At 55.2% G+C, this 14,681-nt stretch overlaps 2 protein-coding genes across 5 annotated transcripts; one reads left to right on the top strand and one right to left on the bottom strand.

Annotated features, from left to right (window-relative positions):
- The first annotated feature begins 2,562 nt into the window (after positions 1-2,562).
- Positions 2,563-5,345, top strand: TNNC2 (troponin C2, fast skeletal type). Of its 2 annotated transcripts, none has more exons than XM_036103848.2 (6): positions 2,563-2,708; positions 4,172-4,223; positions 4,364-4,507; positions 4,599-4,713; positions 4,875-5,011; positions 5,160-5,345. In XM_036103848.2, exons 1-6 carry the CDS (start codon positions 2,706-2,708, stop codon positions 5,189-5,191), a joined length of 483 nt encoding a protein of 160 aa, XP_035959741.1. In that variant the 5' UTR covers positions 2,563-2,705; the 3' UTR covers positions 5,192-5,345. The 2 variants fall into 2 exon arrangements, with proteins under 2 accessions (XP_035959741.1, XP_077912000.1); XM_078055874.1 differs by lacking the exon at positions 2,563-2,708 and adding an exon at positions 3,062-3,191.
- Positions 5,346-10,186: 4,841 nt separating this feature from the next.
- UBE2C (ubiquitin conjugating enzyme E2 C) lies at positions 10,187-14,177 on the bottom strand. Of its 3 annotated transcripts, none has more exons than XM_036103859.2 (6): positions 14,021-14,177; positions 13,434-13,461; positions 12,563-12,660; positions 11,323-11,465; positions 10,942-11,001; positions 10,187-10,436 (listed from the first exon to the last, which is right to left on the bottom strand). In XM_036103859.2, the coding sequence occupies exons 1-6, from the start codon at positions 14,119-14,121 to the stop codon at positions 10,378-10,380; spliced, it is 489 nt and encodes a 162-aa protein (XP_035959752.1). In that variant the 5' UTR covers positions 14,122-14,177; the 3' UTR covers positions 10,187-10,377. The 3 variants fall into 3 exon arrangements, with proteins under 3 accessions (XP_035959752.1, XP_035959750.1, XP_035959751.1); XM_036103857.2 differs by lacking the exon at positions 11,323-11,465 and adding an exon at positions 11,118-11,322 and having other exon boundaries at positions 12,574-12,660; positions 14,021-14,175; XM_036103858.2 differs by lacking the exons at positions 11,323-11,465; positions 12,563-12,660 and adding an exon at positions 11,118-11,322 and having other exon boundaries at positions 14,021-14,175.
- Positions 14,178-14,681: the final 504 nt, after the last annotated feature.

Here is a 14,681-nt window from a genome sequence, read left to right as displayed (position 1 = left end):
TGGTATTTATTGAGCACGTGCTAAGTGCTGGGTGCTGGGGAATGCAGTGAAGAACAGGTAACAGTCTTTGGTCCATGGAACTCAGAGCAGGTCATGTCATGTGGCATGCTTAGGGCTATGACTGAAGAAACTACTGAAAACTGCCTTGGACTCCCTTGGCCTGGGTAGGCGAGGAGGGATCCCGAAGGAAGTGATGTTATTTTTGATTTGTATTTTTTTTTTTTTCAAGTAATCTCTACACCCAATGTGGGGCTCAAACTTATGACCTGGAGATCAAGAATCACATGCTCCACTGACTGAGCCAGCCAGGTGGCCCTTTAAATATATATTTAAAATGAATATTTATATAAATATATAATATAAATACACACACACACACACTCATGATACCAAGATCAAGAGTTGCATGCTCTACCGTCTGAACCAGCCAGGCGCCAGAAGGAAGTGATATTGAAGCTGAGAAAGATTACAGCGAAGTAGGCAGGTGAAGAGAGAGAAGATGGAAGTTCCTGGCAGAAAAAAACAGCACGTGCAAAGACCTGGAGGCTACACAGGGTGTTGTTTGGAGCTGTATTTTAGTCTGACCAGAGCAGAGCAGCATGCAGGATGGGGAGGGAAGGGATGGAGGTCGGAGTGGTTAAAGGGAATAGATAAATTTGGACCTTATCTATTTTCCTGAATAAATGAAAGAACAAATTAATGAACAAATGATTGCTGGGAGTTCCAAGTTCTCTGCTTCAAAGGAATCATTGGTGGCTCCAGGGCTCACATCCAAATTGGACTCCCCTGGTGTTGCTGCCCCTTGGCCCTCTGCCTGGCCGGCGGAGGCCTTATGTAGCCTGGCCTAGCTCCACTGAGCTTTTCTTGGGAATGTCTATAAATAGAGAAAGATGGCAGCCCAGCTGCCACTGTCCGTCTACCTTCCTTGGAATCCAGCCTCCTTTCACTGGCCCCAGGCTCTGCGCTCAGTTGTCTTCATGCTCTTTCTGTTGACTTAGCCACTGTCCACAGCATTGCCTACCTCTCCAACACCCAGCCTGGACCCTGTGGATTTGCGGGATGGGTTCCCTTCGGACTGGACTTGCTCTGCCCATCCCTTCACTCTCCAGATGGCTAGCTGAGCTGCTCCGGACTTCTTCACCAAGCTCTAGGAAGGGGCCGGCTGCCCCTTTACTCACCTAGAGAACCTGCCCCTAATCCCCCTCTCCCTCAATAAAAAAAAAAAAAAAGAAAAAGAATCCCAAACACCCTTTTCCCGGAGAAGGTAAACTTGAGCGGAAGATCTGCTTTCAACTTTATTTCTCCTCCAACTGCATACCCATCTCCTGGACCCCTCCCTAGATTTCTTGTTTGGACAGGTCCCCTCAAGGGTTGTCCCAACTTCCCTTCAGGATTAATAAGAATCACTGACATGGCGGGGCGCCTGGGTGGCTCAGTCGTTAAGCGGCTGCCTTCGGCTCAGGTCATGATCCTGGGGTCCTGGGATCGAGCCCCGCATCGGGCTCCCTGCTCGGCAAGAAGCCTGCTTCTCCCTCTCCCACTCCCCCTGCTTGTGTTCCCTCTCTCACTGTGTCTCTCTCTGTCAAATAAATAAATAAAATATTAAAAAAAAAAAAAAAAAAGAATCACTGACATGGGGCGCCGGGGTGGCTCAGTCGTCAAGCGTCTGCCTTCGGCTCAGGTCATGATCCCAGGGTCCTGGGATTGAGCCCTGCATCGGGCTCCCTGCTCAGCGGGAAGCCTGCTTCTCCCTCCCACTCCTCCTGCTTGTGTTCCCTCTCTCGCTGTATCTCTCTCTGTCAAATAAATAAATAAAATCTTTAAAAAAAAAAAAAAAAGAATGACTGACATGACTAGAGGCCTTTATGATTTACAAAGCCCCCTAGTAAAAAGGGAATAATCCTAGCTTCTCCCTCATGGGATGGGGTGATCTAGGTGACATCACGTGGTTAAAATGCTTAACATAGAGTGTGGCTCGTCCTAAAGGTTCAATGACTGTGGCTGTCACTTTGCCCTCCTCCCCTCCCCTGCCCTCTACCACGGTTCAAAGACAGGACGTTCCACTTGCCAAGCACCAACCCTATGGAGTGGGCACAAGTTGGGTGACTTGTAGCTGGGCCCCCATTTCCCATGGTCTGTCTGTGAGGGAGGTCATGACTGTCCCCATCTCCACCTCTCAGAGAAGGAAACTGAAGCTCAGAGTGGCACGTCGCCTGCCTAAGAGTGCACTGCTTGCAGAGACAGGATCTGGATCTTGGGTTTCAGACTTCAAGGCTTGTGCTCTTCCCCGTCTGCCATGCTGCTTCACTTTTCTCGATTCCGATTGTCCTCACCCATCTTGGAGCCAGCGTGTTCCTTGAGCAGGGGCTCCCTAAGGCAGTGGAGCAGGGCGGGTTCTCCTCCTAAGAATCTAGGACATTAAGGCCTGCCACCTGCTCAGAGGCTTAAATTTCTCTGCAAGGGCCCTTGGCTAAATTAGGTAATGGGCTAGGACTCTGGGATGGGGGTGGGCGGGGGGGGGGGGGAGGAGGCACTCGCTGACCCCAGGATCTGATTGGCCAGGGCAACTAGTCCTGGGGAGCAGGGAGGTGGGAGGAGAGGGTGCCCCCTACAAATCCGAGGGGCTGGAGCAGGCCAGGGCATCTTTGGGTGGTGGAGAGCTGAGGAGGTGACCTGCAGCTGAGGAGGCCCTGGGACTAGCAACCATGGTAAGGACAAGAAGGGACTTCATCACTTTGCTTGCTGGAGCACTTCTGGACCTCTTCCAGGCCAGATCTGGGTGCTCTGTAGTTCAGTAATTGGACGTTTGAAGATGGAACATGAAGGCTCCTGGAGCCCAGATGTCTAGGAGGACGCCTGGGAAGAAGGCCTTGGACTTCTCTAGGAAGGGGAGGGGTTGGGGGGTTCCGGGGATTGCCGACTCCCTGCAGACCTGAGGCTTCGGCAGTGTTGGTTACGGAGCCGTGAGGGGAGGGGTTCCTAGCTTGTCTCCCTCATCGTAGAGGGGGGGACCCTGAGGGCCACAGTGAGTCACCTAGCAAGCCAGTGGCAGGGGTGGGCTAGAAGCCTTGCCAAACTCTCCTGAAGACTTGTCTGGGAGAAGGGGGGCCTGCACGGTCTCAAGCCAGCTAAGGTGCAGGATCCCAAGAGCTCCAAGGGTGAAGAGACGGGGCAGAAGATGACAGACCAAGGTTAGAGAGAACCCGGCCTCCCAGAGAGGGGTCCTAATCTGGGGCTGTCATTTCCCCTGAGGTCCCCTTCCCCACTTCACTTCAAGGGGTAACTAGACCCTGGAGGACAGCTGCTGTTGCCCATGCCAAGCTAAAAATAGCCTGTCCTCCTGCACGGGCAAGGAGGAGGGAGGAGGGGAGGGCAAGAAGGCGGGCGGCGGTCAGCCGGTCGAAGAACGCCTTGGCCACCTCAGCCCCTCCTCCCCACCAGCCTCAGTCCAAAGCCCCATAGCCAGATGGCTTGGCTTAGATGTGGCTGGATCCCCTCCCCCGAAATCTTATTTTCACCTCCACAAGGCCCCCCATCATATTCTGCCCAGCACGAGTAGTATTTACTCCAATGGCTGAATGATAAGAAGGAAGCTTAAAATCTCCACCTCCGCAAGTTCTTGGAGGGGAGGAATGATGTGTTTCAATCTTCTTGGTTTCAGTGCCCAGTCTCTGGCCTGATACCTAGCCGGTGCTCAATGACTTTGCCTTGCATTGTTATTTATTTGAGAACAAACATTTGTTGAGCACCTGTTACAGAGCCAGGCTCTGCTGGGAGCTAGGGAAAACTGGGAAATGACGCTGGAAGAGTGCTGGCACCGTACAAAACCCTTTCACATCCCTGATGTCATCTCATCCCTGAAAAGCTGCTGAGAAGAGATAGGGTAGAATTAGCGACTTGCCCGAGGTTAATGGTGGGGGGGGGGGGGAGGTTCCTGACTTGACATCTGATTAGCAAGTTTGAAGACCTTGGGCATAATCTGTGTTTCCTCCCTAGTTCTTCAAAGCTGGGGTCAGGTGCTGTAGGAGCATGCAGAAGGTGTTGCTGGTTTGGAATCGTTTTTCTGGAAGACCAAAGGGCACTGACAGAAGGGGGTTGAAGAGAATGGGGTTAAGACAAGAATGAGCTCTGGGGCCGCCCCTTCTGCTCTCTGATTCTGTGTCTTCTGCAGACGGACCAGCAGGCGGAGGCCCGGTCCTACCTCAGCGAGGAGATGATCGCTGGTGAGTGCAGGAGCGCGGGTGGGAGGGCTGGCTGCCGGGTGGACGTGTGCTGGGCAGTGTTCCGTGTCCGGGCAAGGTGGGAGAGAAGGTGTGAGGCTGACAGTCCGGCCAGGCCCACCTCAGTCCTCTGCCTCTTCCAGAGTTCAAGGCTGCCTTCGACATGTTTGACGCTGATGGTGGCGGGGACATTAGCGTCAAGGAGCTGGGCACGGTGATGAGGATGCTAGGCCAGACACCCACCAAAGAGGAGCTGGACGCCATCATCGAGGAGGTGGACGAGGACGGTGAGCAGGTGGTCCTCCGAGGCGGGGCTGCGATGGTGGGGAGAGGTGGGCACGCAGGGCTGAGGCTCACTCAACCCCCTGCTCCCCTCAGGGAGCGGCACCATCGACTTCGAGGAGTTCTTGGTCATGATGGTGCGCCAGATGAAAGAGGATGCGAAGGGGAAGAGCGAGGAGGAGCTGGCCGAGTGCTTCCGCATCTTTGACAGGTGCACTGGGGGCCTGGGAGCCGCGAAGGCGCTGAGCTGGGCGAGTCCCGCCGGCGGGGCGCTTCGGTTCTCCGCGCGCCGGTGCGGGAGGGGGCGTCGCCGTGGCCAGGGCGCCTCGCCCTTGCCCGCCCTGAGTCCTACCCTGTCGCTTCGCCCCGAAGGAACGCAGACGGCTACATCGATGCGGAAGAGCTGGCTGAGATTTTCAGGGCCTCTGGGGAGCACGTGACAGACGAGGAGCTCGAATCCCTAATGAAAGACGGTGACAAGAACAACGACGGCCGCATTGACTTCGACGGTGAGGCCCGCGGGAGCGCGGCGGGGGGCGGGGCCACGCGGGAACGCCCGGGGCGTGGCCCCCACGCGGCCGCCCGTGGCTTGGTGGGCAGGGCGGGGAGCTGTCGCCGGCGCCGGGCGATTTACGCTTCCCCTCCCCGTCCCCGCAGAGTTCCTGAAGATGATGGAAGGCGTGCAGTAAGAAGTCGCCCTCGCCTCCGCCCAGACCGCGCGTCCGTCGGGCGAGGGCGGTGCCACTCCCGTCCCCACCTGCCCCGTCCCCTTCTCCGCCCCGAGAGGGAGGCGCGGCCCCTGCTGGCTCTGTGTCCGGAGGGAATAAAAGCAGACACCGCAAAGCGCGTAGCCTGAGTGAGAGGAGGAGAGGGGGTGGGTGTGGGTGTTAGGGCCCTCCTGACTGGGTCGCCTTCCAGGGCGCCACCCGAGCGTCCTCGGGGCTCCGAGGAGGGGGGATCCGAGCTGCGGGACGCACCGAGCCGCAGGAGCCCTGGCCGCGCCGACAAGCTGGGCCGGTTCCCGGCAGCTGGAGCTGGGCGTGGACAGCTCGGCCGAAGGGGCTTCAGTGGCGCCTGGCGCTGGAGGAGGGAGGCCGGGGGTGGGGGGGTGGGGTGGGGGTGGTGCGGGCTTGGAGCTGTCGGGGTGAGGGTGCAGGGGATGGAGGGTAGGGTGAGGGCGCTGCAGGCGGCTGGAAACCCGGGGATGCCGAGGTGAGGCCCCTTTGCTTCCCCACCGTCCTTCCTTTCTGGAGCCTTTGGGTCTTTTTTTTTTTTTTTTTTAAAGATTTATTTATTTATTTGAGAGAGCGAGAGTGAGAGAGAGAGAGAGTACATGAGAGGGGGTAGGGTCAGAGGGAGAAGCAGGCTCCCCGCTGAGCAGGGAGCCCGATGCGGGACTCGATCCGGGACTCCAGGATCATGACCTGAGTTGAAGGCAGTCGCCTAACCAACTGAGCCACCCAGGCGCCCCTGGAGCCTTTGGGTCTTGGGTGCAGGCTACCGGGCTGGGGATGGGAAAGTGAGCATCGTTCGCATCCGTTCTGGGCAGCATTCATTCCTGCTTGGCTTTTTCTACTTCGTCTGTTCTGGGCGTTTCTAGGTGCTCCATACAGGAGGTGGGACAGGAGGGTGGGGGTACACAGCCAGGAAGGAAGTTCTGACCTCATCATCTCCACCCTGGATCCCTGCCTCCAGCTCCAGCCAATGCCCTCAGCACAGGGCCCATTAGCATGATCTAGCTAAAAGAAATCTGACCTGGCTACTCCCCTGTTGAAAGACCTTCAAGGCTCCCTTTGCTTCTAGAATCACGTCCAAATTCCTTTCCCCTCCTTCCCGTCTCGGGTTCCAGCCACACTGGGCAATTTGTCGCTCCTGCTCTGGACAGTGGGGGTGTGCTTTCAAGCCTTTGGGCTTTTGCTTATGCTGTTCTCCCTCCTTGGAATGCCCTTCCTCCTCTAATAAGCCGGCGAAATTCTCAACCCAGCTCAGACCCTCTTGTCCCTTGATCCCTGCTCCCACTGGCTTCCAGAGCTCTTTGCACACACCATCAGTTAGAGCAGGCATCAGGGCCAAGCTATCGCAGTGCAGTGGTGATTTCGCTTTTAGAGTTTGAATCCTCATTGCTGGTGACAAACCATTCTGTGCTTCGGTTTCCTATTCTGTAAAATGGGGATAATGACAGTACCTACCTTGCAGGGTTGTGAGGACAAGTTAGTGTGTGCAGTGCAGAGCGCTTAGAACAGAGTGTGGCACATGCACTTAATAAAGGCTATTATTAATATCACTACTATCACCTTGAAACATTGACCTGTACTGTTATTCTTTGCCACAGTCCTCCCTCTCCAAGTCCTTTGTGTTTTCGGCTCGCCTCGCTGAGCCATTCATGTTCCCCAGTTTTTATCTCCAGCCGGGATCAGTCCTCGTCACTAGGACTGCTTCCCGTGTGTTGGGCCCTGTGCCTTGCAGGCAGGGCTCATTCGTACACACAACCCTCGAGGCAGTCGGATAGTGTTCTCCCCATTTTACAGTGGAGGAAACCAAGGCAGAGTGAGGTGACGTAGCCAGGGACGCGGACATTTGGTGGAAACAAGAGCAAGGCTCTTAACCGTGGCCCCATGTACCTGTTGACTGTTCTACCTGTGTGCTGAGTACTTGAGACTGGTCTTGCCCTAAGCTGATAAATCCCCCTCACCTTCTTCTCCAGTGCTCCCTTATCTCAGAGATGGTACCCTGAGGGATGGGCCTAAGTTAGGGGTTCTGGAGCCCCCTTGCCGCTTGTAATTTACTCTGCCCTGCTACTTTCCTTCTATCCCCTTACCCTTATCCCTCCTCTCTGAGCCCACTCGGTGTTGTGGCTCAGGCCGCCCGCCATTGCTCACCACGTTGCTGAGAACAGTAGTTAACGTCCCTGCCATTTAACCCCCCCCCCCCCCCCCCCCCCCCCCCCCCCCCCCGGCAGCCAGAAGCAGCTTTCTGAAACCAAAGCTGATCACATCCCTGCCCTACTCCAGGCTGCATTAGCTGCCTCAAGGTAAAACCCTGCATTTTAAAGGCCTTTAATTGAAAGGCCTTACACGCCCTATGTGACCTGACTTCCAGGCTACTTTGCCAGTGTTCCATACTCCATCTCCTTCTCCAGAAAGTCCTCCTTGACCCTCTTGGTCTTCGTTAGGTACCCCACCTCTGAGCTCTTGTAACATGTGAGACTAGCAGCCAACATTTATTACCCGATACGCCAGGCACTATTCCAAGGCCCATCTAGCCTATGAAGTAGCTACTAATATTTCCATTTTACAGAGAGGTTAAGTCTAAGTGTAGGCAAGTAGCACGAGGGTGGTGTGGGGACTGCTGGGTTTGAGCTCTTCACCACCCCTCTGTATGGCACTTACTCTACCCCACTGACATGCTTGTCTGCCCCCTGAACTTCAGCCTCTGAGGACAGGACCGTGTTCTTTCCCCTGCTTGATCCCCAGCCCCAAGCATAGGGCTTTTACTTTGTAGGCACTCAGTAATTTTATGGGGTGAATGGGAACAATGATACCTTCTAAAACTTACTGAACTAGGCTTCTTTTTGTTGCAAGTACTGAAACCTAAAGCAAACAGACTTAAACTAAAAAGGGACTTACTGGCTCATGAAACTGGGATATTAAGGCGTCCCTGCTGGAGGCCAGAGTCTCAATGTCACCTCCATTTCCTAGCTACTCGTCTCTGCTTGACTTTCTTCCATCTGCAGCTGTCTGCACCGCTGCCCAGACTCCCTCCCCTTTTAGCAACCCTATTAGTAAAAGAATTCTACTTTCTGCCAGGAATTTAATTCCAAGGAACACTCTGCTTGGTTCTGAACTACAGTCAGTCCCTGGGTCTGACACAAGGCAGGCCATGTGGCCATCCTTGGGGGGGGGATGGGGTGGCAAACACTTTGATCAAAGACCACATGGAGAGGCATCTTTTTTTTTTTAAAGATTTTATTTATTTATTTGAGAGAGAGAATGAGATAGAGAGAGAGCATGAGAGGGGGGGAGGGTCAGAGGGAGAAGCAGACTCCCTGCTGAGCAGGGAGCCCGATGCGGGACTCGATCCTGGGACTCCAGGATCATGACCTGAGCCGAAGGCAGTAGCTTAACCAACTGAGCCACCCAGGCGCCCGGAGAGGCATCTTAAGGCAGGCAAAAAGGTCCGCCCACCTTGGCCAGCATCTAGTAAGAACCACTAGTGCCAGGTTCTGAGCTCCCTCTTCCTAGACATCCTCTAGCCAGGGGTTTTCAACATTGAGAGGGCATCAGAATCCTGGAGAGCTTGTTGGGACCAAGACTCTGCATTTCTACCAAGTTCCAGGTGAAAGGGCCACACCTTGAGAACACCGCTCTACACCTTTAATTTCTAGAGAGATGTAGGACCTCAGGCCCCACCCAGACTGACTGGATCCAAGTTTGCATTTGGGGTAGACCCCTGGCAGATTTATCTGCACCTTGGATTGGGCAGCACTGCTCCAAGCCCCCAGGGGAGAGCTAACAGCACCTCAGAAGGACTCGGGGAGGTCATCCAAATCCCATCCCAGACCCGCCGGGCCACTTCTTCCCTGCCTGCCACTGCCCCTGCTCAGTGGGGGCACAGGGCAGGAAAGGAGCCTGGGCTGGCAGGAGCAAAAGGAAGGCGAGAACCTTCCTGATGCCCTCCACTACTGTCTCCTCCCCCTCCCCCCAGGCCATGTTGGAGGGCACCTGGCTGTTGTGTCGGTCCACCCTGGAGATCTTGCGGGACTGGACCAGGGCCATCACCCTAGCCTGCTCTTCTTTTTTTTTTTTTTTTAAATTTATTTATCTGAGAGAGAGAGAGTGAGAGAGAACATGAGAGGAGAGAGGGTCAGAGGCAGAAGCAGACTCCCTGCTGAGCAGGGAGCCCGATGCGGGGCTTGATCCTGGGACTCCAGGATCATGACCCGAGGGCAGTTGCTTAACCAACTGAGCCACCCAGGTGCCCCCCTAGCCTGCTCTTCTCCCCTGCCTGCCCCTGCTGGTGCCTGTGGCAGGCCAATGTCAAGAGGGCCTCAGGGCTGGGGGCCTGGGTCAGTGCGTGCAGCGGCTGGAGGACTCACTGGTGGAGATGAGCAGGTGACTGTACTCCCTGGGAGTGTGGAGCCATTCACCGGGGGGCCTGGGGTAAGGGCTGAGGCGAGCTGTCCTGGGGTCTCTGGCAGGAAAGAGGTGTTCCCTGGCTGTGTCCCAGACCCTGGGCCTGCTGTAGGGTGACCTGAGCGCCTTCTTTCTCCGTCTCAGGACCAGAACACCCCCTCAGAGAGAGTAGGTGGCTGGTCCTCACCTCCCAAGCCCCTGCTGTGCGCCCAGGTGTGCATATATACTCTTCCTACAGCTACAGCTGTTTTGCTTCAAGGTCTGGTTCAGCCTCATCTGTATTCGGCTGGGAGAGCTCCAGTATCCACCACCATTCCTGGTACGTGTCACAACTCGACAGAAAAGCATTCTGTAACACCGTCTTATAGAAGACGAAACAGATGCAGTCATAAAATGACTAAGGTCACAAGGGAAGGAATCCTCATCACCCCCTTGCTCAGCCGCTCAGCCTGTCAGCTGCCTCCAGGCTTTGGGAAGAGGAGCAGGGCAGGAGCTGGGACCCTACTCCACCGACCCTGAGCCCTCCCAACCCTGGGGTAACGACAAGGCAACTTGTAAAAAAAAACCCCAATGTATTTATTTAATATATTCATCACAAGGGCTCAACCAGAGACTTAATTTAAAAAACAGAAACAAAACAAAAATGACACCACAGCTTAAGATACAGAGTCCTAGACAGAAATGAAGAGAAAGACTATCTAAGGAGAAAATAAAAAGACAACACAAAGAGAGAGGCTGGATGGTCAGGGATCTTGGCTGGAGACCTGCTTTGAGTAGGTTTCTTGCAGATACTTCTTAAAGGCTGGAAGAGAACAGGCAGGTGTCAGGGAGTGGTGGGGACAAGGTTACAAGGGACCCAGTAACATCAGGTTACAAGGGTTACAGTGGGCAAGGGGGCAGGCAAGGATACAAAGGTGGGAGAAGTCCGGGGAGCTGGGGAGGATTTCCTGACACAATAGATTCTCCTGCTGCGGCCTGCCTGGTCAGGTCTCCTGGATGGGTTCTGCTCCCAGGGATGCTGGGGAGGTGACTGAGGTTCTTAGTGAGCAAGTCATTTACACAAAGTTTGCTTTCTACTTAAAAAGTCCCTCAACCTACATTAATGTAGAAAGTTAGCTTTCTGATTTTACAGCAAACAGGCAAATCAGAAACACCGAGGCCGAGGGAGAACTGGGTTATCTGGGTTGACACCCACCCCAACCCAGTCCTCAGGACACAATCCCAAGTCACCAGGATCCTTCTGTTTGAGGGAGCCTTTGAATACTGGGGAGGGATCACCCGGTGCCCAAGAAGGATGAAGGACCCACCTGTGGGGTTTTTCCAGAGCTCGGCAGCGTGCGTGTTCAAAGGACTATCAATGTTTGGTTCTGTGGATGGAAAGAAAGAGAATGGTTAAGTAGGAGAAGAGGCTAGCTGGGGGTGCGGGGGGGGGTGTCCTGACAGGTTCCCAGTCTCAGGGGGAGGCGCTGGTCTCAGAAGTCACCTCCTAGCAGGCTCTGGATGGACAGCAGGATGGTCCTGACATCATACAGGGCAGACCACTTGTCCTTCAGGATGTCCAGGCAGATGTTCCCCTGGGTGTCCACGTTGGGGTGGTAGCAGGGTGTGAGGAACTTCACCGTGGGCGCGTTGTAAGGGTAGCCACTGGGGAACTCCAGGGAGAGCTTATACCTCAGGTCTTCATACACCTGGCATTGGAGAAACAGAGGGCGGGAGTGAGCCTCCCACCCTGAGCCTCATATCCCAACCCAAGCCCCGGTAAAGGGCTTGTAAGGACCTTTGAGTTTGCCTGGGACTTGACAAAAGACAAAGTGTTACACTGGCTCTGGTACTTTCTCTCCTATCTGGTAGGGACATCAGTGATCCTTCGGTGTAAACCGGCATCCTGAGGACTATCCTGAGGACTACCACAGCTGTGCTTTAGTCAGCCGCCACATTAGCTGCTGCCATGGAAAAATCAGGATATTTTAGACATACACCTGAATTTGTTTTTTTTTTTTTTTTTAAATAATATTCCCCTTTGTGTCCATGAATGGACACTTGAGGTGCTGCCACCTTTTTTTTTTTTTACCATTAAAGATTTTATTTATTTATTTATTTGACAGAGAGAGACACAGCGAGGGAGGGAACACAAGCAGGGGGAGTGGGAGAGGGAGAAGCAGGCTTCCCGCTGAGCAGGGAGCCCGATGCAGGGCTCAATCCCAGGACCCCGGGATCGCGACCTGAGCCAAAGGCAGCCGCTTAGCCCACTGAGCCACTTGGGCGCCACACTGAATTTGTTTTTTATTTTTTTATTTTTATTTTTAAAGATTTATTTATTTATTTATTTGAGAGAGAATGAGAGACAGAGAGCATGAGAGGGAGGAGGGTCAGAGGGAGAAGCAGACTCCCTGCTGAGCAGGGAGCCCGATGCGGGACTCGATCCCAGGACTCCAGGATCATGACCTGAGCCAAAGGCAGTCGCTTAACCAACTGAGCCACCCAGGCGCCCTGAATTTATTTTTTAAAAAAGGTTTTGTTTTTAAGTAATCTCTATACCCAACACGGGGCTTGAACGTTTAACCCTGAGTTCAAGAGTCGCGCGTTCACTGACTGCGCCAGCCAGGCGCCCCTGGATTTCTGACTCATCTTTAACCAGATCTGCAGCAATGGGAAGCTGCCATCTTGAGACTGGTGCCCTCCCACTGGCCAAAGTCCTCACGTACCCTCCATCCTTCTTTCTGTTCGGGCCCCTATAGGCATCTGAGATGGAGAGCCCTGCTTTCAACCAACGTCTTCCTGGACAGAGGGAGAGACAAGGGCCCCGGGCTCAGAGCACCAGAACAGGACAGGCACGTGTCGAACCAGGCTCGAAGCTCGCCGACCTGCACTTGGTTTTCACCCCAGCCCTGCCCCCAGACCCCGCAAAGTCACACTCACCTACCTCACCCTGCACTTACTGTGCCTGCTGCCCCATGGATGGTCCCCACCCATTTGAAAAGGTTGTCGGATTCAGGGAAGGCAGAGATGCCTTTGTCACCAGACATCTGGGGAAGAAACAACATCTGCTGGGCTGCACAGTACACTTTTGGGGGTCAGTGGGTGAAATCCCCTTAAGCTCATCAGATTTTGATCCAAAACTTGGATCAAACTGATGGGCTTTTTTGAGGAAGTGATTCAATTCTTGGGGCTGAACCTGCCCCTTTGGGGAGGAGCACTGGGCTGTGTTAAGGAGGGAAGGGTTATGCAGAGAAACAGAAAGCAGCTCTGTGCCCCCAATCTTGTTGGATGCTGGGAATTCAGTTCGGCATGCTGGTTAGTGCTGGTTACATACAAAGCCTCAAGACTATTCATTCACAGACTAGGGAGATAGGGAATATCGGCACTGACGGATTTGAGTTGGATAGTCAGGGTTAAAGTAGACAAGGTCATCTAGGAAAAATTACTTGAAAAGTATGACAGGCGTCTTCCCTAGGAATAGTAAGGGGAGAGTTGGGTGTGGTTAAATCTCAGGGCAGGGCGGCAGGGCCAGGCAGCAGAGAGAGAAGGCCTTGCATGGCTTCAGGGAACTGTATTTTAGAGGGAACTTCACGGTAGTGGTGGGGGTGGGGGGGAGGGATCTGGAGTAGACACCGCTGGAAAGAAAGGTGTAGGTGGGGTCTATTAGCTTCTTCCCAGAAGAGAGGAAAGCTGACTCATCTTTTTATCCCGTGCTGTGTCTAGCAAAGAGCCGGATGTAGGAAAGGAGGCTACCGATAAGTGAGTGGGGAGGTGGAGGGTGGATCAGTTGGCCTGGGGGTCTGGGCAGGTAGTCACTCACCATGAGGGTCATCAGCTCCTGCTGTAGCCTGCAACATAAGCGTTGGGAGTCACCCGGGAGTCTGGATGGGCCAGGGCTCCACACCGCGCTTCCGCCCTCACCCCAGAGTCCCTGGGGGAGCTGTCATGGAGGCTTCCCCTACCCTGAGGCCAGACTCAGCTGGGACACACTCACTCCCATTTCCACCGGAGAGTCCCAGTGAGTCCTCACCCTTCCTAATTCCAGGCTCCGGCAGGACGGTTCTGCCTTGTGCTTAAGGCCCTCGGCTTCTCAGACGTCTCTCTCCCTGGGCCGGCTCCCAGTTTCTCCCCGCTTCCGTCCCCACTCCCCCTCCCTATCTCGCCGAGCCACCGAGGGTCCCAGGCACACTTTCACCTTGGCTCACCCGCGGAGGATCATGGCGGCGTGCCTCCCCCTTCTGTCCTCCTTCGGGGGGGCCCTCTAAGGGCAGCCCGAGCTCCCGGCGTGCCCTCCTGCTCCCGCACATCTACCCACTCCAGGAGGAGGTGCGGGCCCGGAAGTCCGAGCTCTGGACCCCAAGGCCCAGGGCGTGCCGGGCCCGGCCAATGTTACTCCACACTCCTCACCTCTTGCCCACGGGGCCCCGGGCGGCGCCCCCGCTGGGCTCGGCTCCTTTGCGGGCGGCGGCGACGCTGGCGGCAGCTGGGTCGCGGTTCTGGGAGGCCATCCCGGGCGGCGCGGGGAGGGAGACAGGAACTCGGAGAGCACTGGGGCAACTGCAGGGCCGGCGGCCCGCCCGCCCGCGTTTGAATTGTAACCCTCCGGCGGCACCGGCCAATCAGCGGCTCGCTTGGGTTTGATCCAGCCAATGGGACGCGCCAGAGCGCTGTGTCACCGCGCAACTGCTAGACCCACCCCCCAGCGCACCAGTATTGGGCGGCGGAAACGTGCTTCTGAAGGGCGATTGGCAGAAGAGACTGTCATTAACTAACGAATCTGCAGCGGATTGGTGGCCTTTGGGAAACGCCGACCATTAAAGGGCCGAGAAAAAGTCCACGTGGGGTGAACCCTTTCGGGTCCCAGGCCTGGCTACCAGAGCGAGCAGCCGGGTTCCTACTCCCAGGGGAAGGGCACGTCTCCGGTCTGGCGACATCGGTACCCTTCCCTGAACCCGGAACCCCTGCTCCTCCACATATTTTAATGTCCCGGACACCTCTGCAGGGACATCATGGGAGGGGTATGATGGCCAGAGCAGGAGACTGTTGGAAACAAACAGGCTCCTACAGC

This window comes from Halichoerus grypus, chromosome 10, assembly GCF_964656455.1.
Source record: "Halichoerus grypus chromosome 10, mHalGry1.hap1.1, whole genome shotgun sequence".
NCBI classification, from domain to species: domain Eukaryota; kingdom Metazoa; phylum Chordata; class Mammalia; order Carnivora; family Phocidae; genus Halichoerus; species Halichoerus grypus.
The sequence above is the reverse complement of the archived record's forward strand: the minus strand, read 5'-3'. Positions and strand labels throughout refer to the sequence as shown.